The following is a 26,936-nucleotide window of genomic DNA, read 5'->3' as shown; positions in this document are numbered from 1 at the left end:
ATTCTTTTTGTTTGACATTAAAAAAAAAAAGAAAAGAAAAATTCTCATTATTTTTATGGTTATTATTTTCTGGCGTATTTAAATCTACAGTTTTAAAATATTTTTCATATCTTGGTGCTGGTTCGTTCGTTCATGTTTGTGTTAGCCACTCCGCCAACTCTTGAGTCTGTTCTCTTTTACATTTCTTTACTTTCATGCGTATTTTTGAATATATATATATATATATATATATATATATATATATATATATGTTGTTGTATACGCATAAAACCCGCCATATAAACTTAAATCCATCAAATTTAATTACCGCTTGGCTTTGTTTATAAATTTTTGCTTTTAATTTTTCTTCGATATAAATTTTTTTTTACATGTCACAAAATCAGATGATTGGATTTTTTTTAGTGAGATTGTTTTTTTTTTGTATATATTTCTTTCGATTGTAGTTAGCGAAAAAATTCCTCAGGTTGTGTGGGTATGTATATATATATATATATATATATATATATATATATATATATATATATATATATATATAATGTGTGTGTGTTTGTTAATCTTTTAAAAATTAAATTTTATCAGTCAGTTGGAATCAGGCTCAGGTTATCTGTCAGCCCGACTCTACTTTCCGCTTTTTTTTGTTTCGTTTTTCCTGTTAATCCTGATTAGTAAAACCCATATCGATCTTCTAAGAACTGGCTTCGATTTGTTCATTAACAAATCGGCCAATATCGTACACATATCATTTAATCTCTCTCTTTTTTTCTCTTGTGCACACAGTAACTCATGCATACCATTTCGTGAAAACCGATAGGATGTAAATGGCTTCAGTATTGATGAAGAGAGACAGATGTCTTCTGTTAGCTGATATTCACGCGTCGCAAAATCAACAAATATTTCTTGGGCCAATAACTTGTGTTTTTATAGAAAAATAATCCGTCAATATGGTGCCGACACTCGTTGATAAATTCAGGTTAGGCTTATTCCTCAGTATATATATTATTTTTTTCTAATATTGTCCTTTTGTGTTTCCGTATTTTTTTTTTACTCTTTTTTTTCTGTTAGTCTTCAATGTGGTTGGTTTTTCCTCAGAAGTAGACGGTGATCTCCGGTCGTTCGTCTATCAAACAGTCGTCATAGATACTCGGTACCTGCAGGGAGAAAGAAGAAACAAAAAAAAGGTCAAACACCTGTATGACAAAAAACGCAAGATACATTTGCAAGTAAAAAAATACGTTTTGACAATATTATAATATATTAAACGTTACTTGTATTATATATTGGAACCCTAGGCCAGTAAATAAAGATTATGTTAACTAGTATAAATTTCGGAAGTGTTACTTTAGGTATATGTTGGGACGGCCGGGCAGTGAACGGAAATAGACACAATGCACCTAATATGATTAATGCGAGTGTTCAGAGGCCAGCTCCCTAGATAAAACTCGCTAAGAACAAATGCCTATGATATTACATAAATGATCACGTGTCGGGGAACAGGACAGAGTTTAGGGAGATTCGAGGTGGTTTGTAGTTGGATCAGACGTGTCGATAATGTAGAAATCTGAGCGAAATCACCTTGAGACCTGTCCGTTCGTCGACCATTTTTAAAACTAAGTAAAGTAGATAAATAAGCAATCAATTTTGACCAGTCTTTTAAATTAATTTTGCGTCTCTTCCCTCGTGAACGAATTTCCATCCTCAATAAAATCTTTAAAATGTATTGAGTTAACTCAAAAGTTGATTCGTTTTTTGAATATCATAATTCCGGCTAGTTAAATATCATTTTACATTTCTGTTCTTCAAATCCTGTATTTGGTGTAACGAGTATGATAACATCAGAGGAGTTCTTACATTTTTGCTTGTATTTTAAGTCTTGAAATAGAAGATTAAGCAGAGAACTGTCGATAGCTGATGCGTGTTTTTAACTATAGAATATGCAAAAAAAAAGGCTAAAGAAATATCTGCAAAGATATGCCATGTGTATTTGAAGAGAATGCTATTATAAAACGGGTGTGCCAAAAATGGTTTGTTCGATTCCGAAAAGGAAAAAAAAAAAAATTTCAATGAAAGATGCACCTTGCTTTGGTCAGCCAAAGATGATCGACAGTGACCAAGTAAAAGTCGTAGTTGAACATATTGCTGTTTGACAACTAGACAAATCGCAGACATTCTAAAGATTTTCGAATCTAGCGTGGAAAATGAATTAAAATTAAATTCCGGATGATAACAACTCGATTGATGTAACTTATACAAATGAGACTAGAAATCAGTCAACCGTAAAATAATCAACCCATTAAATTCACTGTTTTTTATTATTACATAAATATTTACTCGTTAACATCCCCTAAAAAGAAGCCATAGTTATATGAATTGAAAAAAAACAACAACATTAAAGTAAACATTAGGCCTCTTTCATTATAGTTAAAATGTCATTAAGCACATTTATAGAAAACATACAAAATGCTACAAAGGTATACAAAAATATGAAATGACTGTAAAATTAATATATATTACAGTCATTTCCTAATGCAACATAACTATATTGATATTAAAAATAATCAATTTTGTGTTCAAATATAAATATTAATAACATAATTTAGGAAGCTGGATACAGTAATACTAGAAACTTCATAATATACCGCTTATTATTTTGTTTTATGCATATTTAGTGCTGATGAATGTCTCGTTGGTATAAGAATGTATATATATATACATATATATATATATATATCCAGACGACTATATATAAAAATATCAGTAAAGGCCGAAACAAGTGTACGTTTGTATAGTAAATATGTATTGTATAGTAACTTTTATTTGAGATGTACACAAAATTGATTGTCTGTTATCAGTAAAGCGGTAGATTATAAAAGTATATTTGTGTATAAGTTTTGTAAACATGGAAAGGAAAAGGTAATCGAAAATTGTTTAATATATTTCGTCTTTACTGTTCGAAGACTTTCTCAAGATGACTGATGTAAAGAAGAAACATACAAGTTAACATTTGCAACATATGATAAACCGATGACGTGAAATTCTTAAAAAAAAAAGAAAAGAAAATATGAACAATTTTCGGTTTTCTTTTTGTCATTGCATTGGACTATAAATTCCATAATTACCATAAGCTCACACGCACACACACACACACACACACACACACACACACACACACACACACACACACACACACACACACACACACACACACACACACACACACACTTTTTATTTGCTTTATATATACAGTTAAGTATCCCTACACAATCATGAGTGCGTTTCAATCAAATAGTTATAGATAACAAAAGACTATATTAGACGATGTTTCTTTTTCGAAAGTTCAGTCCTTAATGACTTTTAGAGAAGGTTCACTGAAGTTCTGGTCAGGAGAGCAGTCACATAATATTAAAATCAAAATAAAGTAAAAATAGCAACGCTCTATAAGTAAAAAGAAAAATATACGACAAAATTTATATTTTCTTTTTCGCTCATTAAGCGTTGCTATTTTTATTTTATCTGGATTTTTAATATCATGTGACTGCTTTCCTTACCAGGACTTTTGTGATTTTTCTCTAAAATCCATTAAATACTAGACTTTAAGCAACATGGCCTGATAATATCTCTCGTTATCTATAACTAGCTGACTGAAACATACTCATGATTGTGTAGCGATACCTAAATGTTTATGCAAAAACAGTCTTGTATAAACCTTGCATAAAACTCCTGTATATAATTTATTCTCTGATTATTTAGAACTTGAAACAGTTATATATATATATATATATATATATATATATATATATATATATATATATATAACGAAGGGACGAACATATATCTATATTCCACGTGAAATATAGATATATACATGCATATTCACAGATGGTTTATAAACTTACTTTACACAATATTGATCTACAATAAAAGTACAAATAAAGAAATAACACAAATATATTTGCACATACATACACATTTTTGTACATTACATACTCATGCATATATTTATATAGTTAAATACACACACATCAATATCAATATATATATCAATAACAAGTAATAAAATGCACTTATGTATACAAGAGAATTGATCATCAATATACGGTTAACATTTAAAACACGAGACAGAGCAGGAGAAGAAATTCGTTGGATACCATCACATAAAAACGATTTCATAGAATGTTAAACGTTTGTATTATGAAAATCATGCGCAAAATTGCTGTAAAAAAAAAAAAAAACTAACAAAGAAATACAAGGCAAAACAAAAATCGTCTAGCAAAACATGCGCGAAAAGAACCAATACATACCGAATAAAGATGCAAAGATAGTACATGCAATAAGACCACACATTCGACCTGAAAACATCAGTTTGATCTACAATTAGACTGCCGACTCCAGGAAGAATCGTAATAAATTCACCGAAGAAGAAAAATTGATCGATTCGAATTATACAGACTGATACACGAGGGTAATTTGTGGTCTGAGAAATTACATTAAGCTTAAAAAGGTCGCCTATTTTATTCGTAAAAAAAAAAAAAAAAAAAAAAAAAAAATGGAAAAATTCCATTTCGCCGATTGTAAATATTTAAACTTTCCTTTAATTGAATGGTCATACCAATAATAAACAAGAACAATTCATGCTGGTCAAGAATTTTTATATTAGAAAAAAAAAAAAGAAAAAAAAAAGAATGTGCGTACCCGTGACGAAAAGGAAATATCGTATTGAAAAAAAAATCATGTAAATTGATCAAGTAGTTTTGTTTTTATAAAGAAAATGGTTTTTGAGCAAATTTGAATTTCTCTGACCACCCCGTCAAAAAGAATTAATAAGTATTTTCTAAAATCTTGCAATTTGAATTATAAATTATCTCCCTTGTTTCTCCGGCATATTTTCAAAATGCCGTCGCGAAACAATCGCTCCTCCGGTAGCCATAAAATTTGATTTTGTTATTCAAAAATATAACTTATCTTGATCAATTTACCTGTTTTTTTTTTTTTGATTGCGATATTTTCTTACTGTTATGAATACGTACGTCATACTGATTTAAAAAAATTGTGTTTTTTAATATAAGGAGAGGTCTGAGCATGTACGGAAAAATTCAAAAAGTCAAATAATTAAGATAAAGGACGGTTTTGATTGGTCATTCTTTTTTAAACCCGCAATGAAACCAAAATAATGCTTACTCGTAATTTTAAAGATAATACAATAAATTATATTATATCATATTATATTAGCCGACCCCCCCCCAAAAAAAAACAAAACAACAACAAAAAACCAACAAAACAAAACAAAAATATAACAACAAATAACAAGACAAAATAATAAAAAACAGGTTAGTTTGAATCAAGTGTCGATATGTCAAACGGAATACTATTTGGGGCTGACTTTAAAAATAATACTATTATGTATTTATTCTCCCGTCAAAAACCCAGAAATATAAGAAACACTAGCGTTATTCCTGAATTGCATTTAGCCTGACACATTCCTTCGAAGACAAAGCACAAATATTTCTGCATAACTTAATTACCACGAGCATCTTATCCGTACATTTCTATTTATTACGCGCACACACAGACAAAGATATACATATATAAAATATATTTTTATATAAATATCTATCTATATGTATGTACATATATAAAGCTAGCTATACATATATGTTCATATTCATAAATATCTATGTGCATGCATAAATATGTGTGTGTGTAAACGTATATGCACACTTCTTATATCATATCTATGCACATGTGTATCTATGCATATATACGCACAACTCGCTTTATATATCTGTGTACATACACGTGCATATACATATATAAACATCTCTCTCTCTCTATATATATATATATATAATATATGTTCATATACGTGTGTGTATTTTTTTATATATAGCATAAATACCAAATAAATTGAACCGCAAATACACACACACACACACACACACACACACACACACACACACACATATATATATATATACATACCCACGTGTATCTATACATATTAAACGCATCTCTCTCTCTCTCTCTCTCTATATATATATATATATATATATATATATATATATATATATATAGAGAGAGAGAGAGAGAGATGAATGTGTGTATGTATATATATATATATATATATATATATATATAAAGAGAGAGAGAGAGAGAGAGAGAGAGAGGTGAATGTGCGTGTGTGTGTATATATATATTACATAAATAGTTAATAAATTTAACTGCAAAGAATTTATCCTGAAATAGTCTATTGCTGGAGGGATGGCAGTTTAAAGATACACATTAAAAAGAAAAATTCATTACTGGCGTTAATTTTGTATAACACTCCGGCAACGCTGGTTAGCCTGCTAGTATGAAATAATTTAGTCAATTTATTTTTTCGGTAAAATGATTGCTGCCTCCCAGGTACGCTGTTATGCGCAATCATGCCGGAGTTTTAAATTTATCGTCATTAATTATCTACCATCTTTAATTCTCTATCTAGAAAATGACCGCTGGGCGAATTGAAAGCGCCCGAACACACAATTATACATCCAAGTTTTAATGAAGGAAAAGCTTCGGGAAAAATACCAATAAGCAGATTCTTGAATATTAACTATACAAAAGCAGATCTCCTGCATATATATATATATATATATATATATAATGAAAATAAGCTACATAGAAGGCCTCCCCGTTTCATCCCCGTATGGAATCGCCAGGCTAAAATGCATGGAATTGGTGTTAATGTATATATTTTTTTATATATACAAACATGGTGTTTAGTTTAGCTAGCTAAAAAAAATCAGATTCATTGTTATTCTATATTATATTTATATTAGCCAATGGGAGAGCTTGTCTGAGATAAAGGTTCGGTTAACTTTTACTATCTCTTTTTCTTCTGTTTTGAATATGATAACGCAACCGTTTTTGTGTTTATTTTTTGTGTTGAATTAATAAATAAATGAGTCTATTTTCACACATGCGTGCTTGGGAAATTTTCTCTACGTTTTTTTTTTTTAAATTAACTTATTTTATTACGTATTGTAATCTATTACATAATAGGCAAAATGTGTGTGGGGAGGCGTTTGTATGTCTACCAAAATCTGTTTGTTTTTAGGGCTGGGGTTGGTTGGTTGCTTAATAGCCTTACTATACTATCTCTCGATATCCGGGCAACGCCGGGTATCCATGCTAGTCTAATATATAAAAAGGCAAAATGTGTGTGTGTGTCTCTGTGTGTTTCTATATCTCCCCAAAACTTTTCACATTCGCATCGGACCGTATCAAAATCGGTATTGTTAGAAAGGTCAGTCTCTCGGATAAAAAATATCTAATAATTGGCCAAAAAGATTAATTATGTGCTAGTCATTGGGCCGTTTTTTTTTGCCAGGAACGGTCTGATTTTGCGTCGACATTTTTGCAAGTTATTCACGCCTAGCCATCTCAACGTACATTAAAACAACAACAACAACAACAACGTTATGTCAAAGACTCGTGACGTTACAAGAGCGCCGTGAGCGAGACAGAAAAAAATGTTGAATTTTTCACCCCTTTTCCTCTTTCGCGTTACAGGTTCGAACTTGGCTACTGCGGCTAATTTTTTTTTGTCGCACGGCCACTCGCTGCTATTTTAATTGCAAACATTTTTTTCCTGGGGGTTGCTCAATAACTTTACTATACCACCTCTCGAGACCCAGACAACGCCGGGTACTCATGCTAGTCATATATATATATAATATATTTCCGTCAAGTGAGTTACACAGAAACATCTGTATCCATTCATCATGGAATTCGCAATGCTAAAAGTGTCTTTGTAGTTTATTTGCTTTTAGTATATTTTCTTCTAAATATATACACATAAGTAATATCATGAACATTTCAGAACTCTATAGTTTTGTAAATGAAAAAAAAAACCCCCCAAAAAACAACAACATTTTCTGAGACAGAGACGAACAATATAAATAAGGAAAACGTTCAAATAACAAAATAGGTTAGCAATAAAATTAATCTGAATAATAATAATAAAAAAATCTGATATCCGGAGCGTTTTCGTTGTTCTCTCTTTAAAGAGAAGTGGTGTCTGATCAATACTGCTTTGGAGGTATGAGAGGTAGCACTTTCTTGTTTTTAAATCTCAAAACAAAAAAATTTTGATGATCATATAATAATACCGACACTAGTATTAATTCTTGGGAGCAAAGTAATGTGATCGCAAGAGGTTAGTTGTCTTACAAGTTGACTTTTTTGCTTTAACGGTTGAAGCAGTTCCAAGAAATATTAAGAACGCCACCCTGTAAAGCCAGAGTTGACTTTGTTGACTGGGTTCGAGTCCCACGACCAGCAGTAATTATCACGTCCTATGCTGATGACTGCTTTAGCACAAAATACTAGTGTCTGTAGACATAAAAACAATTAATATTTATTGAAAAAAATATTATAGTTATAAAGCTCCTTTAAGAAAAATTAAAGTTTAATCCTTTTTATACATTGAGAATAAGGTCGCACATTAGCGACGTGCACCATTCACAAACTTCCTATTTGTTCGAATACTCTCACTGCTGTCTGAATTATAACAAGCCCGCTTACATGGCTTTATGAGTAACTTAATCTACTTGAATTCAAATGCTAATTCCTGATGGTTGAGAGGGTTGATTTAGATGACTGGCTTAGAATCCCGCGACAAGCAGTGATTATCACTTCCTGCATTGATGATTGCGTAAGTATGAAACACTAGTGTCTGTAGATATGAAAAATATGATTATATATATATATATATATATATTATATTCTCATAGCATTTATTTGCTAGTTAACATGTCGCAGAATAGATATTGTAATATTATTAAATTCACTTATATATATAGATATAATTATTTTATTTTTTAAAAAATATATATTAGTATGAACAGTCACCGTATTGTTCTAAATTTTGTTATTGGGGAAGTGGTATTTTTACAGCTGTCCTGTTTTTAAATCTCCGAAACAGCTACATGGTAGGCAGCTGAGGATCCTCGTTTTTTCTATTTAAGAAAAAATAGTTAAGGTTTTCGTTTGTTTTTTATCCTTATATAGTTGAATTCTCTTTTATAATTGTAGACTTTTCAGCAGTCGGCTAATGCAAGTACTAAGTCTATTCCTATTTAAAAAAAAATTAGTTAATGTTTTTTTTCCCGTCGTTATATAATTGGATTCTATTTTGTAATTGTAAACTTTTTAGACGTCGGATTATGTAGCTGCTAAGTCTCCGATGGGATAAAAAAATTTTTTCCGGGAATTTAAACTGCATTCTTTATTTTTTTTTCTCAAAGCTTCCTTAGAATATATATATATATATATATATATATATATATATATATATATATATATATATATATATATATATATATATATATATATATACTCGGGTTTTTTTTATTCAAAAGTAATGGACTAGTGAATTCAACGAGGTTGTTAGATAGTGCTCAATAAAAAGAGCTGATAATACTTGTTCATTGTTATATATACATGCTCACATCCCGCTGCTACAAACAGCCACTTGTTTCAATCAAACAACAGATATCATCAGGCAGCGACTTGACTATTCAAATGTTCAATGAATAACCTATGGTTTGGTTATTCATTGAACATTTGAATAGTCAAGTCGCTGCCTGATGATATCTGTTGTTTGATTGAAACAAGTGGCTGTTTGTAGCAGCGGGATGTGAGCATGTTTATATAACAATAAACAAGTATATATATATATATATATAGAGTACGATCTGTCTCTAGAAGAATTTCTGCTCTTTCTGCTGATAAAAAACTTTTAATCAAAATGCTACTTTCTTTAATAATGCTTTATGGAATTCAGGACACAAAGAAAAGATTAAATACAACAATTATGCTCCTCCTGCAGGCCGCCTTAAATCTGTAATCACACACAATATGACTCGTAAGAAACCAGTTCAAATAACAAGATCTGCCGCTATCAATAACAATGAACCAGTTTACATTTATAATTCAATCCAAAATACTAATCGCAATGCCTCTAACCCACCTAGTCGCATCAGGAGAAAGAAAAATATTTGGTTTAATCCTCCATTTAGCCTAAATGTCAAAACTAATATGCCTAAGGAATTCTTCAACATTGTACAAAACTCTTTCAAATACCCACACAGATATAGTTCTATTTTCAATAAAAATTCAATCCGGATTTCTTATTCAACAATGCCTAATTTAGCACAAAGGATCTTAACATCTAATAACAAAAAAATTAAATCAGCCCAAAAAATCCCTTTCCCAATTAAACCCAAAACTAACTGTAATTGTAATAACAAACATCTTTGCCCACTCAATAATGATTGCATCCATAAAGATGTTATATATTCTTGCACTATTACTGAGCTCCCACGCAATCCTCCCATAACAAACACTAATATTTCGTTTTCAAGTTATTCTTCTTCCCATCCTCCATCTGATATAGTTACTAATCCAATACACCACTCGAGCAGCCCTTCCATCTACAATCATACAACTAGTAATAATGATGATAATAATAATAATATTAATGAGCATAATAATATTTCTCCTAACAGCCATCCTAACACTAACAACACTCATTATCCCCTCCAAAATAGTCCTCATACAGACATTGTTCCACCATTTGTAGAACACTATGAACAAAATTCAAACTATTTAACTAATACAAATCAGCAAATTAATATTAATACCAGACCTCGAGCTTTTAATAAAGTACATACATATATCGGCGCTACTTCAACATTAATTAAGAAAAGAATATCAAACCACATTTCTTCTTTTAACAACCATAATTCTAATAATAACCAAGGAAGTTCTCTAACCACTTTAATTAAAAAACTTAACTCTAACAATATTCCCTTCTAAATCAAATGGAATATTATAAAAAAAGTTAAGTCTTATACTCCAGGGTCTAAATCATGTCGCCTCTGCACAACCGAAGCTATAACTATAATTACTTCCCCTGAAAGTAACAATATAATAAATTCTAAAAATGAACTGATCTCTTTCTGTAAACATAAGTCCAAATTTAATTATGGCAATTTTGAAATTACATAGTTATTACTTTTACCCTTTATATAGATATAAAGATTTTTCTTTAACTTTATCGTTTTTCGACATACTTCTTAATACTTTATAATTTAATAATCCTTTATTTTAATTCTTTATCTATTCTTTGCATGGCCGGTTTTTTATCTGCATTTTTTGTTTTATGCTTTAAACTTTCCTATCTATCTAATATATCAATCTACCCACACTTTCATTTTACTATATGCATTTACTTACTTTTTTTCTCTGAATTTGCAGATACCGGCCATCCTCTCCCCTTATATAATTTTTATTTTTTATTCTTATTCTTATCTTATTTTATTTTATTGTATATTTTATTTTTATTATATTATATTTTATTTTTTATTTATTTATTCTTTATTTTCTATATATTTATTACTTATTTATTTATTTATTTTTATTTTCCTTTTAGTGTCGTTTAACAACTCTTTCTGACATTTTTTTAAGTGATGAATTGTACATTTCAGTTGACCTATATTATTTTGCCCTATATATTTTTTCGCGCCTTTAACATTTCCTGTCTGGGTCATTTTGACTTTTGTTTCCCTTTATTTTATATTTTATAATTAACTTTATCATCATTTTTTTCTCTCTTCTTTCTCTTCCCAGATCTTTCTTATTTATATTTATGTCTCGGAAGTAGAGTGAAAAGCACATCTTATTTTTCTTTTATTAATATTATTGGAATCTTTTCTTTTCCCCCTTGTACACATTCTTGTGAATTATTCCATGGATTTCTGCCTTTGGATTATTATGGACCATCTTCTTCCATTTACGGGATCTCCTTGGATTTTACTTGTACTTTTAACTTTTTTGAAGTTTTACATTTGGATTTTACCGTCACTGGATTTTTTTTATCTTCCACCAGACTTTCCATTCGTGTGTAATCACCTTTTTCTTTACCATATTCCCTCTGCTTCACTTTTTTTGTTTTCAAGTAAGATCTTTGACTTACTTGTTGTTTCATCAAATACTTCTGCATGCAAAATCCAATCCCGCATTTTGCTAATTCCTACCCTCTCATGAGAAGGAAAGTATTTTTTCGAAACTCCGCGGATTAAGGACTATCCATTTATCAAGTATTTCCTTTACAGATTAAATATGTTTTTAACTAATTTCAAAGTGTTTTTTAACATATTTTATTAACTGTTTGCTCATATATATATATATATATATATATATATATATATATATATATATATATATATATATATATATATATAACTACTTAATTTACTCACATAAAATTAATATACGAAAGTATAGATTTATGCGTAAACTTTAAGTATTTACTTCAAAAGTGCTCAATACGTAGGTAGAGCTAGTTAGTAAGTTATAAAATGCATATGGCGATTAAGCTACACTGAATATTCCGCGTTTCATCCACTCTAGGACAGGCGCATAAGCCCGAAGTGTCCTTGAGTGGATGAAACACGGAATATTCAGTGTAGCTTAATCGCTATATACATTTTATAACTTACTATATAAATTATATATATATATATATATATATATATATATATATATATATATATATATATATATATATATATGCGTGTTTTAAGTCTGCATATGATGCCCCAGCCAGACCATTGTCATTCCAAAGACGAAAACTACCAGCACCAGTATTCGATGAGGCAGTTTTATTTCTCCTTGAAAAAGGTTCCAGATCATTGTCCTCCATGTTAGTTACCGACAAACGTCCCCGTCCATCAGCCGACATGTTTTTAGCTAGCAAGAGGTTAATTACGTGAACTCCAGGTATTATTAGACGATATATTAATTTTATAAAATGTAAATATATTTTGTTTCTAAGTTTTTTCTTACACAAAATGCATTGTAAAATATTCCTTATTCATGTTTGAAACAATCCCTTTTAATAGTTTTTTGCCGTAAATTTCAATTGCCACACAAAGGAAACCACCTCTTACTAAGTGTTTATCGTTATCTTCTATCATTGTATTTTGTTTGACTTCCCGCTTTTATTTCACACTGTATTTATCACTCTCACTCCTGTGTCTCTCTCTTCGTTTATTAAGAGTCAAACACAATAGCAAGATTGAAACAGTTCATTTTAAACAAAAGGGGAGACAACCATACTTAACTCCTACCTAAAGAGTAAAAGAAAGTGAGAATAAAATAAAATGATTTTGCAATTACATATAAAGATTAGTGATGGGACGATTCTATTATTTGTCCCTATTCTAATTCTATTACTGATTCCGTTATAGATTTCCGATATAATTACTGATTTCGATTAAAAAAAAAATCGTTAAAAATTTAGTTACAGTGTTTTTTTTTGTATTTATCTAAAATTTTTTCCGATAATCGTAAAAAAACAACAAAAAACAAAACATGTAACATGTGCAAACGTAAAAATATGCTTAAATTCAATAAATATTTATAATTTTATAATTAGTAACAGCAAAGAAAAATTGTGTTTAAAAAAAATTAAATTCTTTGAATTGAAAAATAGGCAGCCATTTTTTTAGATTCTGATACCGATTCCGATATCTGCAAAACATGCGATTTTTTCGAGTCCTGATTTCAATTAATCGTTCCAACACTAGTCAATATATACGTAGGTAAAGATGAGGGAAAATGAGAAAAAAAGTTGTAGCATCAATCTGACTCCAAGGAACGTTAGTCTTAAATTAAAAAAGGAAACACTAATATTAAAAAGGTCGGAAGAAGCTTTCTTTCTCACCGGCACGAACGCAATGCAAAAAAAAAAAAAAAAAAGGCCAAATACTAAGTGTTACGGGTGTACAATCAATCGATTTAGACTAACAACCAATGGCTTAGTGTTTGGCTAACTAAAAATTTCTATCATTTCTTTCTTTTTATACAAAAAAAAAGATAAAAAAAGGAACGTGTCTGAATAAAAACAAAAAAAAAAAACAAACAAACAAAAAACCAAACAAAAAAAAAAAAAAAAAAAAGACTATAAAAAAAGGTTAGTGTATTGAAATCTACGTTTCATCTACATTTTCAAGATTCCGTTGCGTTTTTTTAAATATTTTTTATTGCTTTTGTGTTTCTTACATTTCCGGTTTCCGTATTCATAAAAAATCTTCAGAATTCGCTAAGGTTTTGGTGATTCCTGTGGACATAAGAATTAAGACATCTAAATCCTCGACTTTCTAAGAATACGTTTTCAAAAAAAAAAAAAAAAAAAAAATTATCTTATATACATAAAATAGTTCGTCCCTCTCCTCTCTGATTTGACATTTGTTTGTGCGTTTGTTTTATTTATACAATATCTACAAATGTCCCCAAGGAATGTCGATAAGTCGAATACAGTAAGACAGACTTTTTATCTCATTCCTATGTATGTATGCATACACACAGTGTATATATGAATGTATGCATACATACAGTGTGCGTGTGTATTTTATTTCAAAGGAATCACAACTTATCAAGGATTCATACCTATATTACTATATTATAAATGTCTGTCTGTCTGTCTATATATATATATATATGCACACACATGTATATGTTTAAATATAATTGTCTATGGAGACACGCACATATATGTGTACGTTCGTATATATTTATATATTATACGTATGTAAAGTTTTGTCAGCAGTTATGGAACCACAGCTACGATATTGTATCTTATAACTACAAGAGAAATAAAAATATGAGACGCCAACGAGATAAAATAAATGAATAATGATATTTAATTGAAATGCATTCTTTGAAGAGTATGTACATTATGATATATTAGAAAAATGAGTTCAGCTAAACATCTATTCCTTTCCAAACCAACAAAAATGCAACGATGGAAAAATACATCAGACATGACAATGAATAAAAATTTAAATGTGGATCTCTAATAAGATCATGCATTACCAACCAATATTAACACACGCACGCACACACACACACACACACACACACACACACACACACACACACACACACACACACACATGTATGTGTACAAACGTACAATGTCGATGTATAACATGCCAGGCAAAATACTTATATACATACGCAAAACAATGTTCGAATACGTACATATTTATTGATGAATGAATATAGATATCAAGACGAATAGATCGATCGATATAGCATGGAACCAAGTGTTCCCATAAAAAAAAGGAAAAAATTTTTTTTTATGAATTTGAACATATTTTCATGGATGAAAAATCTGTGTAAAATATATGATGTACCCAGTCATAAGTTTTGGTAGATGACGTCATTGAAACGTGTTTTCGTCATAGAAAATGGAGAAGATTATTAGTTAATCAATGTCGGTTTTTGAAATGCTTAGAAATCAAGCTAAACTCGACTTTAATAATCGAAATAAATAATCATTTCTTTTCCACGTAAAAGCAAGTGTATGTATTCCAATTTCTTCAATTTCGACATTCGGTGTACGAAAAACTCTTGAGCGACACCTTCGACCTCGTAATTAAGCTATGGAATTCATGCTCGTTTGAATATGCCAGTGTTATATACCATTTTTAAGTGGTCGAAATAATCGCAGAAGTAATAGTCAGTGGAAGAGAGGCTCGGCGAATACGGAGGATGATATAGGATTACACAGTTCAAGCAATTATTTAGACCTGGCATGAAAGATGAGTGTGTAGATTTACGGGAGAAGAAAGAAATAGAGCGCTGGAAAAAAAAAATTAGAGAACCGATGCAACGAATACATAGCGAAAGTTTGAAAAGAAGAAGAAAAAGAAACGGTTAAGAAGAGAACTAGGAAGTCTCACGTATGTTACACCAGACAAATTGTTACACAATTGCTCGTACTTGCGATACATGCGAGATGGCGTACTGACATGGTGAAGCTTTGTCTTTTATGTTGATCAATTCCGAATGCATTTCTACAATTTCTCATCCATTTCATCAGTTTGTTTACTGTACTTCTCCCCAATCATAATTTCGTCGTTGTTCAGATTTCCGCAAAAAAGCTATTATGTTTATGAATTTTTAGAATCAGGATTGGTATTTCATATTATTTGGACTGCTGTGCTCATCTTTAATGTTATTGTCACAAAGTTTTGGCCTATTTAACGTCCGGTCTTCTTCAGGTGTATCTTGTCGGACTCGGAAAATCTTTCTTTTGAACTCGGAAATCTGCTCGAAATTCGAACGAAAACCTTTATTTAATTCACAGGGTAGCATGTTCTCGTTTCGTCAATCATAAAAATATAAAATTCGTAAGTAGTTCACAATCATATTCTGAGTATCCCCCCCCACCGAGGATTGAACCTTTGACCCCCATAGGAGTGTCACTTACAACTGAATTTTACAAGTCCTTTATCTGTTACGCCACAGGTCCTTGCATAGAAAAGTACTCCTTGCTTTTTATTTAAAGTTTGATGATATTATTTCAGCGTTTCATTATAATCGAATCACCGAGCTGATCAGTCCTATTCAAGCAGGTCATAGGATTAGTTGGCTAAAATATGGGGAGACAACAACAACACCTATAGTAGGCAGTCATTACTAGGGATAGTTAAAAGATGAAGCATTCCTGTCCCGTCGCGGTTAATCACCTGAAGAAGGCCAGAGGATGAGTTGGCTGGAACGTGGTGAAACAGCAACGACTGTGAAGATGAGGATAACAGCCCGCTAAAAAAAGAATACACGAGATGATCGTCGGCAATTATTATAAAGTATCAACTTTTCATGATTATGCTTTCGAAAATGAGTATTTTCGCTAAAAGAACCACTGGCCTCACTGCCAACCAGAGTCTTTGATGTTCATTAAATTTACGAAACACGTATTTTCGATATTCTTTCACTTCCTTAATTGTCTGGGATCGTTCAGAACCGTCGGATAATTAACAGGTTGCTTCTCAGTAAATTCCCGATCAGTTTTGCGTGGATCTGCTTCGAGTGACGCCACCTAGACATCATTGTCAACTGCAGGCGGACGCTTATGGCTCTCTTCATCTTAAGAAAACTATATCCAACTCGAAATACTGAAAACTAACCTAGCGGTATGCATTCCTTGACGATCTGATAAACGGAAGCCACGTTGAAATTTCGAGCTGCCCATACTGTTTCATGATAAAGTTTGAATTTCTACAAGAAAATTGCTCGTACTTGCTCTCTTTTCATTTAATAAACTGAACTCACAATAACGTAACATTTAAAGTGAATCTATTAACGTCAGAATATAGAGGGCAATTGTTGCTGCAAAATAGTCTATAACACTGGCATAATCAAATAAGAATTTATTTCATAATTTAATAACAAACTTGAATAATAATTAAAAAAAAACGAAATTATTTTCGTATTAACCAGATAATTCAGACGTTTAATACACCCACGAATTCACACGCAGGGAAAAAATACTTAATAAAATAATTAGATTCTCGGCCTTAGTTTAATTTTATTTAAAGTTGTGTCAGGTTGGATCATGCTAATTCAGAATCGATCTGTTTTGTATCAATATTCATATATATATATATATATATATATATATATATATATATATATATATATATATATATATATACACACACACACAGAATTTCACAAATTAATACATGGCACATACAATATATAAACCGGTACATTTCCGGAGCTCATCGCATCAAACACCTCAGAGGAAAAAAAGTTTACATGCGTCTATTAAACCCCTTAATTTGAATACGTATAAATGGTTGGTATGATTTAAAAGATTAAAAAAAAAATGACTCGCATGTTCCGAAATGAATTATTAAAGAAAAACTAATGATTTGGGCGTATATGTTTGGGAAGTTACTTTTCAGACGTTTTATATGAATTTTCAGAATTTGTGAAAAATGGGGGTTTTTGATTTGATGTGTGATGTTGAAATCTGACAGACATTATGCTCAGCCAACATTATGGTTTTAAGAAGCTTGACATGCAAACAGCGCAACGGAAGCAGTAGCAGCAGGCATTTTAGTGACAGGAAACGGAAATGACGCCATTATATTTTTAAATTGTGACGGGCAATGAAAATGATGGAGTGTGCTTGAGTATGGCGTGAAATTATTTTATTTAGACCTGGTGTGGAAGGTACGTGTGTAGATGTATGGGAGAATAAAGAAATAGAGCGTTGGAAAAAATTAGGAGAGAACAGACAAGGGACAAAAAGCGACAGTTTGAAAACAAAAGATTAAAAAGATATAAACAGGAAGTCGCACGTATGTTACGCAAGGTAATATAGATGCCAACACATAACATAAGAAAAAGGTAAAGTATACTAAAGTTCAATGAATAATTTGTTACCTAAAAGATTTTTTCCTATACATAAAAAACAAAAATTATAAGCCAAAATATTCTTTAGTCCTGGGATATATATATATATATATATATATATATATATATATATATATATATATATATATATACTTTATAAATCGTATATATAAATATAGATGTATAAAATTGAAAACAAACACTATAGACTTTTTAATAGCTTTTCTTGTTATTTTATCAATTCTTATCACTTTGCATAAGTTGTCGTTTGCAAGTCTAATGTTTTTCTGTTGATAAAATTGCTAAATGGAAATATACAACATTTTTATACACTACATTTAAAATGCAATTTTTAATACCTTGCAATGTTGTTCGGCTGTAATGCAACCGAGGTTACATACAGACCAACATTTATAATCTGAATAGAGACGAACGAGCCTAATGGATACCGTCGTGGACTATGGATTTATCTATAGAAAGTCAAAATTATATCGTGTCTATTGTGTCTATTGACGCATTAAGCAGAATCCCAATATATTCAAATTCTACCGAATTTCCAACAATAATGATCACTACGCTGTTGTCTCAGTGACTACCATACACTCATTAACTTATCCTTGAGTAGTGTTCGGGCCTTGATAAGTGGCGACTCCCTTATAATATATATATATATATATATATATATATATATATATATATATATATATATATATGTATATAACATTCAAAATAGCGCAATGGAAACATATTAAAGGTATATACAGCTTCTCTTCCTATTTTCGGATTTTAATCATGTCAAATCACACTTCATTCCCTTTTGACGAATTGATTGTTGCTATTTCTTCTGAGTTAATAGATTCACCGATTGAGAAAGAGACACATACAAGAATTGTATGAGTCAACTGAATTAAAGGAATAAATTATAAGATGGTCAACATCATTACTTTTGGAATATAGTTGTCATTTATTCTCTATGTTGGTCTTTATTACATTGAGCTTCTTATATAAGGATTGGTATATATTATAAGAAAATATTGTTTTACAGAATATATATATATATATATATATATATATATATATATATATATATATTTATTTCTGCCCAGTAACTCTCATAAATGATTCTTTCCCAAATAGTTACTGGTAAAAATCTATCGAATGTTTCAGCAATATTTATTTCGGAAATACAGGTTTACAGTGATTAATCCCCTGCTTCAAACTTGTAACAGTACAACTGAATACGTCTTGTTGTTGTCATTTTCAGGGTTTAGAACGGGACAATTTTGAAAGAAAAATAAACAAGTGAATCGCGCCCAAATCCTTGGGTTGTTTTGTTTTTAGTTGTGTAGTAATATACTCACTAGTTACACGACTCGCTTTTAATAAGAACAACTAAGAATAATAAATTTAATAATTCAATTTGAATAAGAACTTCTAGGAATAATAATTTCAATAATTCAGTTAAAATAAGAACTTCTAAGAATAATAAATTTAATAATTCAGTTAAAATAAGAACTTCTAAGAATAATAAATTTAATAATTCAGTTTAAATAAGAACGTCTAAGAATAATAAATTCAATAATTCAGTTAAAATAAGAACTTCTAAGAATAATAAATTCAATAATAAAGTTTAAATAAGAACTTCTAAGAATAATAAATTCAATAATAAAGTTTAAATAAGAACTTCTAAGAATAATAAATTCAATAATAAAGTTTAAATAAGAACTTCTAAGAATAATAAATTCAATAATTCAGTTAAAATAAGAACTTCTAAGAATAATAAATCCAATAATAAAGTTTAAATAAGAACTTCTAAGAATAATAAATTCAATAATAAAGTTTAAATAAGAACTTCTAAGAATAATAAATTTAATAATTCAGTTAAAATAAGAACTTCTAAGAATAATAAATTCAATAATAAAGTTTAAATAAGAACTTCTAAGAATAATAAATTCAATAATTCAGTTCAAATAAGAACTTCTATGAATAATAAATTTAATAATTCAATTTGACTAAGAACATTTAAGAATAATAAATTCAATAATTCAATTTGAATAAGAACTTTAACGAATAATACATTTAATAATTTAATTTAAATAAGAACTTCTAGGAATAATAAATTTAATAATTCAATAATAGCTTTAATTTTTATAAATTCGATTCGGATTAGAAATCGTTTGAAATATAAATTGCTAATCTTAGACGAACGCTATAGACCAGCCAAGATCTAGTATATAAGTGAAAGAGCGAAGTTTAGAAGGTAGACTAAAAGAGACACATTAATGAAGAACTGAAAGATCAAAAAGAACATATCTATCTATAGGATTGACGTGTAGTTTGCTTGAAGCATTGTGTGGGATATTATGTAGTGAAGATGTAGAAGGCTGTCACAATGCGACTATATTTCATTCCTCGCATTGTGACAGCCTTCTAAATAATTACTACATGCATATCTATGCTCTAACTTACAAAATAATAGTTGGCTAACAATGTATCCGTTTATATTGTTCTTTTGTTTGCATACAAACCTATTAAGCTTCGTTAAAGCTCCTCTCTGTTAAGCTTCATTAAATACTTATGTTTCATAAAGAAGCTAGTCTTCTATCAACTAAAAATACATTCATCCCTGTTCTGAAGTAATGTACAGAAGACACTTTATCGACAGCATCAACAACTCTATGAGCAACATAAGATGAAGAGCTTACCATGAGGACAGGGGAGCCATGTTGAGGAAGCTACGAACACTTGAATCAGATCATCGCTCTATGATATTTTTGATTTATAACAATTCCTATTTGTTTTACAATTACTTTATTGTATCTTCATCGCTGCCCCCGGATTTGATGTATAACTCCTTGTTACCCTCACATTTGGTCAAGCTGCTATTCTTTAAGCGGAACTGCGTGCTAATTCCCCGTGCTTATGATGAGTATAAATATAAATAAAATATCGTCCCATAAACGATCGTACACAAATTTGTCGTTTATGTTGAATTTTGGCGTGTATGTAAATGATTATGCACACCATGAAGAAATACAAGGAGAGAGAGAGAGAGAGAGAGAGAGAGAGAGAGAGAGAGAGAGAGAGAGAGAGAAAGAAAGTAGTATGGATGAGAAAGAGTTAAAGGGAAAAAGACGACGAGAAAAGTATAGATAGAAAATAAAAGATCGAAGGTAGTTGTTGGGAAAAACTGAAAAATAGAAAAAGAAAAAAAAAAAAACGAGATGTTCTCCAATCTCCATATGTAACTATATATATATATATATATATATATATATATATATATATATATATATATATATATATATATATATATATATATATATATATAACTATACATATATCTATATATATCACTATACATAAATCTATATATATATATCACTATATATAAGTTTATGTCTATATATATCATTATACATAAATCTATATATCACTATACATATATCTACCTATATATATCCCTATACATATATCTATATATATCCCTATACATATATCTATATATATCCCTATACATATATCTATATATATCACTATACATATATCTATCTATATATATATATATATATATATATATCACTATACATATATCTACCTATATATATCCCTATACATATATCTACCTATATATATCCCTATACATAAATCTATATATATCACTATACATAAATCTACCTATATATATCCCTATACATATATCTATATATATCACTATACATATATCTACCTATATATATATATATATCACTATATATATATCACTATATATATATCACTATACATATATCTATATACATATCACTATACATATATCTATCTATTACTATACATATATCTCTGTATCTATCTATCTATATATCAGTATACATATATATATATATCACTATATATCAGTCGCAATATATATATATATATATATATATATATATATATATATGACTATACATTAATCTATCTATATATACCTATCTATATCGATATATCTTTATGTAAGATGGGTTCCCCAATCTTAAAATGATGGATGTGAGTTCAGTAAGATTATCTGCTATGTGTTTCCTCATGATTAACGAGATCCGCCCTCTTGCGAGCAACAAAGAATGACAGCGCAGATGACCATTGGCCGCAGTAGATAAAGTTTGATTTTCAGCTTTGTGAGCAGTTCGTTACGGTATAGCAACGTTTCATTTTTTTTTTTTCGTAAATCTCAAATCCAATTTCTGCGCCATTCATGGTACATTCTTACCATTGATTTGCATGTCATAATCGCAAAATTTCATCACTTGAGGTTATCTTTAAGTTTATCCTTGTATCGAAGCAAATAGTGATTTACAGGTCGATAGCGACATATGTGCGCATGTGTGACAGTGCGTGATTATATGATTATATATTTCTGGAAGAGGAAGAGAGAAAGATTAGTTTAGGGGTTTTGTTTTACTGCCTATATACCTTTTTTTTTTTTCAGAGTTATTTTATTCTGTATCCAGTAATTTTGGAAAGTTGTTTATATTTTTCAATATTTATTCATGGAGTTTTGTTTTGTTGTTTTTGGTTTTAACCTTGCACAACATGATTGAGTTTTGCAAAGGGAAAGATAAAAACAATAATATCAATGTGTGCACATATATATATATATATATATATATATATATATATATATATATATATATATATAGAGAGAGAGAGAGAGAGAGAGAGAGAGAAAGAGATAGATGTCGAAGGATGATATATATTATAGAAGAAAAATTACGTTAAACAAATTAAACACAAGAGGTATATCTTATCAATTTACGATACAGTTTGAATGTTAAAATTTTGAATAACATTAATAGGTTTGGCTTAAGAGGGAATCCTTACGCATTTCTGAAATGTTGCGTAACGATTTTGTAAATGGTGTATGTTTTCAATAGTTAAGCGTTCATTCTTAGTCACGAAACTAAATAAATAATCGTAAAATGCATTTTCGGATGAATCACCGGTGCTCTTCAGTGATGCACAGTTCTCACTGCCGATTTCGGGTTCTGCGTCACATCGATTCAGATTGAAACTTGAATCTGAATCCGGACGCGCCAGGCCGCTTTATTAAAATGTTTGTACTCCGTACATTGATATTGAAAACCGATTTTGATGCGAGAAGCTCAGACCTTTCTTATTGAGACACAATCGTCAGAATCAGCAATTGTGAATATTTCTTACCCCACTTTGTTTCTATAGAATGTTGTACTTCATTTTATCTTGCTTCGGATTTGTATTCGGATATATTCACATCTCTCTCTCTCTCTCCCCCTCTCTCTCTGATATATATATATATATTGATGATTGTGTAAGCATTAAACACTAGTGTCCGTATGTATAAAAGAATAATCATTATTTAATTATAATTATTTATTTATAATTATTAAGCCCCTTTAAGAAGACTTAAGGATGCGCACCGTCTGGAAAGTATAAACTAAGAGGCAGTCAACTAGCATTAATGCAACGTTCACGACTTCTTGCCGTTCGAACACTCTGGATTGCTTAATGTTTGCGCCTGAATTGAGCGTTTATTAGTTCTTAATTTCCTTCATTGTCGTGATAATTGTTTTGTTGCCTGGAGGTAGACGATTAGTCAAAGGTGACTTCTTGGCCGAGTTCGAATCTCTTTACCGACAGGAATTGTCATCCTACTCTGATGATCGCGTAAGCATGAAATACTAATGTCTGTCAGTATAAAAAATAATCATTTAATTATAATTGTATGTGGGTATATATATATATATATATATATATATATATATATATATATATATATATCCTGGCTTGAGTTAATTGCTCGTCTAGTCGCACTGATGAGCTGTGATACAGCGAAACAGTATTGTATGTGGATGACTATATATATATATATATATATATATATATATATATATATATATATATATAACGCTTCAGAGTATGTTGAAATGAATTCAATAAAGAACTGATCGCAAAAATATGAGAGCGAAAGCACATCTTATTTATTAAAAAACTATGTAACATATTTCAGAGACATACCATGCTTTTATTGATACTGATTGATATTTTACCGTTTATAAAGACCGTTAGAGTCCATTCAATTCACCAGCGACGCACGAAATGAAAACATGGAATATGGTATAAAGTTTTTAAATCATGTAATAATATGGATGATTCTAATTCATAAACATCAGTAAATTACGGTATTTTTTTTTGTTCGTTTTTTTTTTTCCGAACAGAATAAGTTACTCTCAAGAGAGACCATTTAATGGTTGTCAACGTTCTTGGTGGATGTAACGCTATCGATTCGCCAGAACTTGAACACAATACAAGGAGTTGTCAGTCCGCACCGATATTCAATTAACTACCACTACCCCCACTATCCGATGTGTTAATGTCTGCTACCAATTCTCATCTGAGCTCGTTATTATTACATATTTATCGCTTATTCACTTGAAGAAAATAAATAATTCAAGTTTAATTCACAGGACATTCATCTATTTAATAAACGCCTCCAGAGAATTGGCATCCTGGAAGATTCTTCCATTTTTTGACATTAAGAATCTCAAAAGAATTCTTTTTGTCACAAGACTTATGATTTTTTAAAAACAATTGAAACTAATGATGTAGCGTCATTTGCGTTGTTTTGAGATGAAGAAATTAAGTCTTTCTACAAGATTATAAAGAGCCTTACTTCAAGTAGTGCTATTAAATACCTCTCAAGATTCTTATACTCTAAAATTTGTTATTTATGGTCTCTTCAATATGTTATACTCACCCAATTTGACCCCTATTCTTATTAATGCAGTTTAACAACGACGGAGATCCTTCAAGATTCAATGCTACGCTCGGAAGATATTAAGAGGGTATGTAGACTCTTACTAATTGGTCTTGGATTGTATTTTATATTACAATAATATACTAACAGTATATTATTGTACGTTCCCAGTTGTAAGATACGCTTAAATATGATAATTTATACAGATTACGTATTTATCATCAAAGCACCGATTCTCCATCGATTATTATATTGTTCCATAATATATAATAGTGACATGAAAAGTAAAAAAGACTCGGATGATATCAGAATCGAAACCAAAACACAAATCTCTAGCCTCATTCCTTAGCCTCTGAGCCACGCTCATACATATATAATTAATAAAAAAAAAAAAAAAATAACGTTGCTTAAACTATGAGTATAGCTTTGTACATGCAAACAGGTTTAGTCGACTACTCCTGCCAAGGTCAACTGTTTTGTTTTCAATTTTGAACCATTAGCAGTAATTTTTTCCGGCTAAAAACCAAATCGAAGGTGTGTCGCAGGTCCAAAATACCCTATATATCGAATTCCAACTCTGTAGACCAAATATTCAGAGAGGAGTTTGGTGGAGACTTTTCGCACACACACTGACAAGCTCACATATTATTTCGTGTGCTAGAACGTTTACATCTTAAATTCCACGCAATTATGCAGAATGTAGAAACTATGCATAAATGGAATTCAACGTAATAGTGAAATAAAACCAATTATCTAAGCAGAAACCATAAAAAATGAATAATTAATTTACGCTCATTTTTCAAAAGAATATGCAAATTAGTTAACGTTCATATAATCGCTCGCATGTACATGACTGAGTACATTAAGTCGTTTTAATATTTTTTAAATAGAAAAAGTGGGCTTTTAATATAACCAATGTCAAATCGAGAGAAAAAAAAAACTCAACTTTATAGGCGTACTAGTAGGCTTCCCGGTCGTAAAATACGCATAAATATTATATTTTAATTAATACAGAATTCTTATTTATTGCAACCTCCCCCCCCAAATCCCCTCCAAAGAAACTGAGACATGTACATGTGAGTATTATGGGTTTTCTCATCATTCCACTTCTTTAAAAAAAAAAAAATAAATAATAATACTCGAGCTGAAATCGAAACCAAAACCTAAAAAAAAAACAGTGAGTCAAGTACGATAACCATTAGATCAGCTTGCTACGATTTTAAAAAGTGTTTTCAACCATACTTATTCCTAAGGAGTGTGTCATATGAACGTTCGCGCATGCGCAATCGTGAAACATTTGACAACCAGATAAAAATCCGACCCCCCAGTACCAATTTTTCAATTGTCACCTCTTAGCAGCCCTTTTTTCCTGACGAAAACCGATTATTAAGTTTTCCACATGTCTGAATACCCAAAACACTACATTTCAAATCTATAGATAAAAATTCGTTGAGTATATAGGTTGAGAAGTGTCCTCACACACATTCTCACTATCATAGATAGATAGATAGATAGATAGATAGATAGATAGTATAAACAATAATGGTATACGAGTATTATCAGACTATGACATGTGATCTATCTTCAGAATTCTCTTATAGTGACTATTATAAAATGTGATTTACCGGTTTGATATAGAATGTGGGCTACCGACATTCTGTGTGATCTATTATCATGACTTTGCTATAGAATGTGATCTACCATAGCGTGTTATCTATTTTATGATTCTCTTATATTCTAATAAGCATTTGATTTTTTTTTTATCTATATGGATTTTGTTTTTCATACATCATCAAAATTGTAAAATACTTTTGTAAATAAAAACATTTTATTACTGAATATATTTGAAATCGTTTTCTTTAAAAAATAATTTTTTTTTTACCATAAAGTAAGTGCGGTATTTTGGTGC

The 26,936-nt window shown here is 30.1% G+C and overlaps 1 protein-coding gene across 5 annotated transcripts in view; it reads right to left on the bottom strand.

Moving 5' to 3' along the window:
- Positions 1–1,018: 1,018 nt before the first annotated feature.
- Positions 1,019–26,936, bottom strand: part of LOC145287853 (protocadherin Fat 3-like) — a 1,926,363-nt gene continuing 1,900,445 nt past the window's right edge. For all 5 annotated transcript variants that reach the window (XM_080135727.1, XM_080135730.1, XM_080135731.1 and 2 more), the window contains one exon: positions 1,019–1,148. In XM_080135727.1, coding sequence (XP_079991853.1) covers positions 1,086–1,148 — 63 coding nt within the window. In that variant the 3' untranslated portion in view covers positions 1,019–1,085. The remainder of the gene's footprint in view (positions 1,149–26,936) is intronic.

This window comes from Euprymna scolopes, chromosome 11 (assembly GCF_053919585.1).
Source record: "Euprymna scolopes isolate OS-2025 chromosome 11, ASM5391958v1, whole genome shotgun sequence".
Lineage (NCBI taxonomy): Eukaryota > Metazoa > Mollusca > Cephalopoda > Sepiida > Sepiolidae > Euprymna > Euprymna scolopes.
The sequence above is the reverse complement of the archived record's forward strand: the minus strand, read 5'-3'. Positions and strand labels throughout refer to the sequence as shown.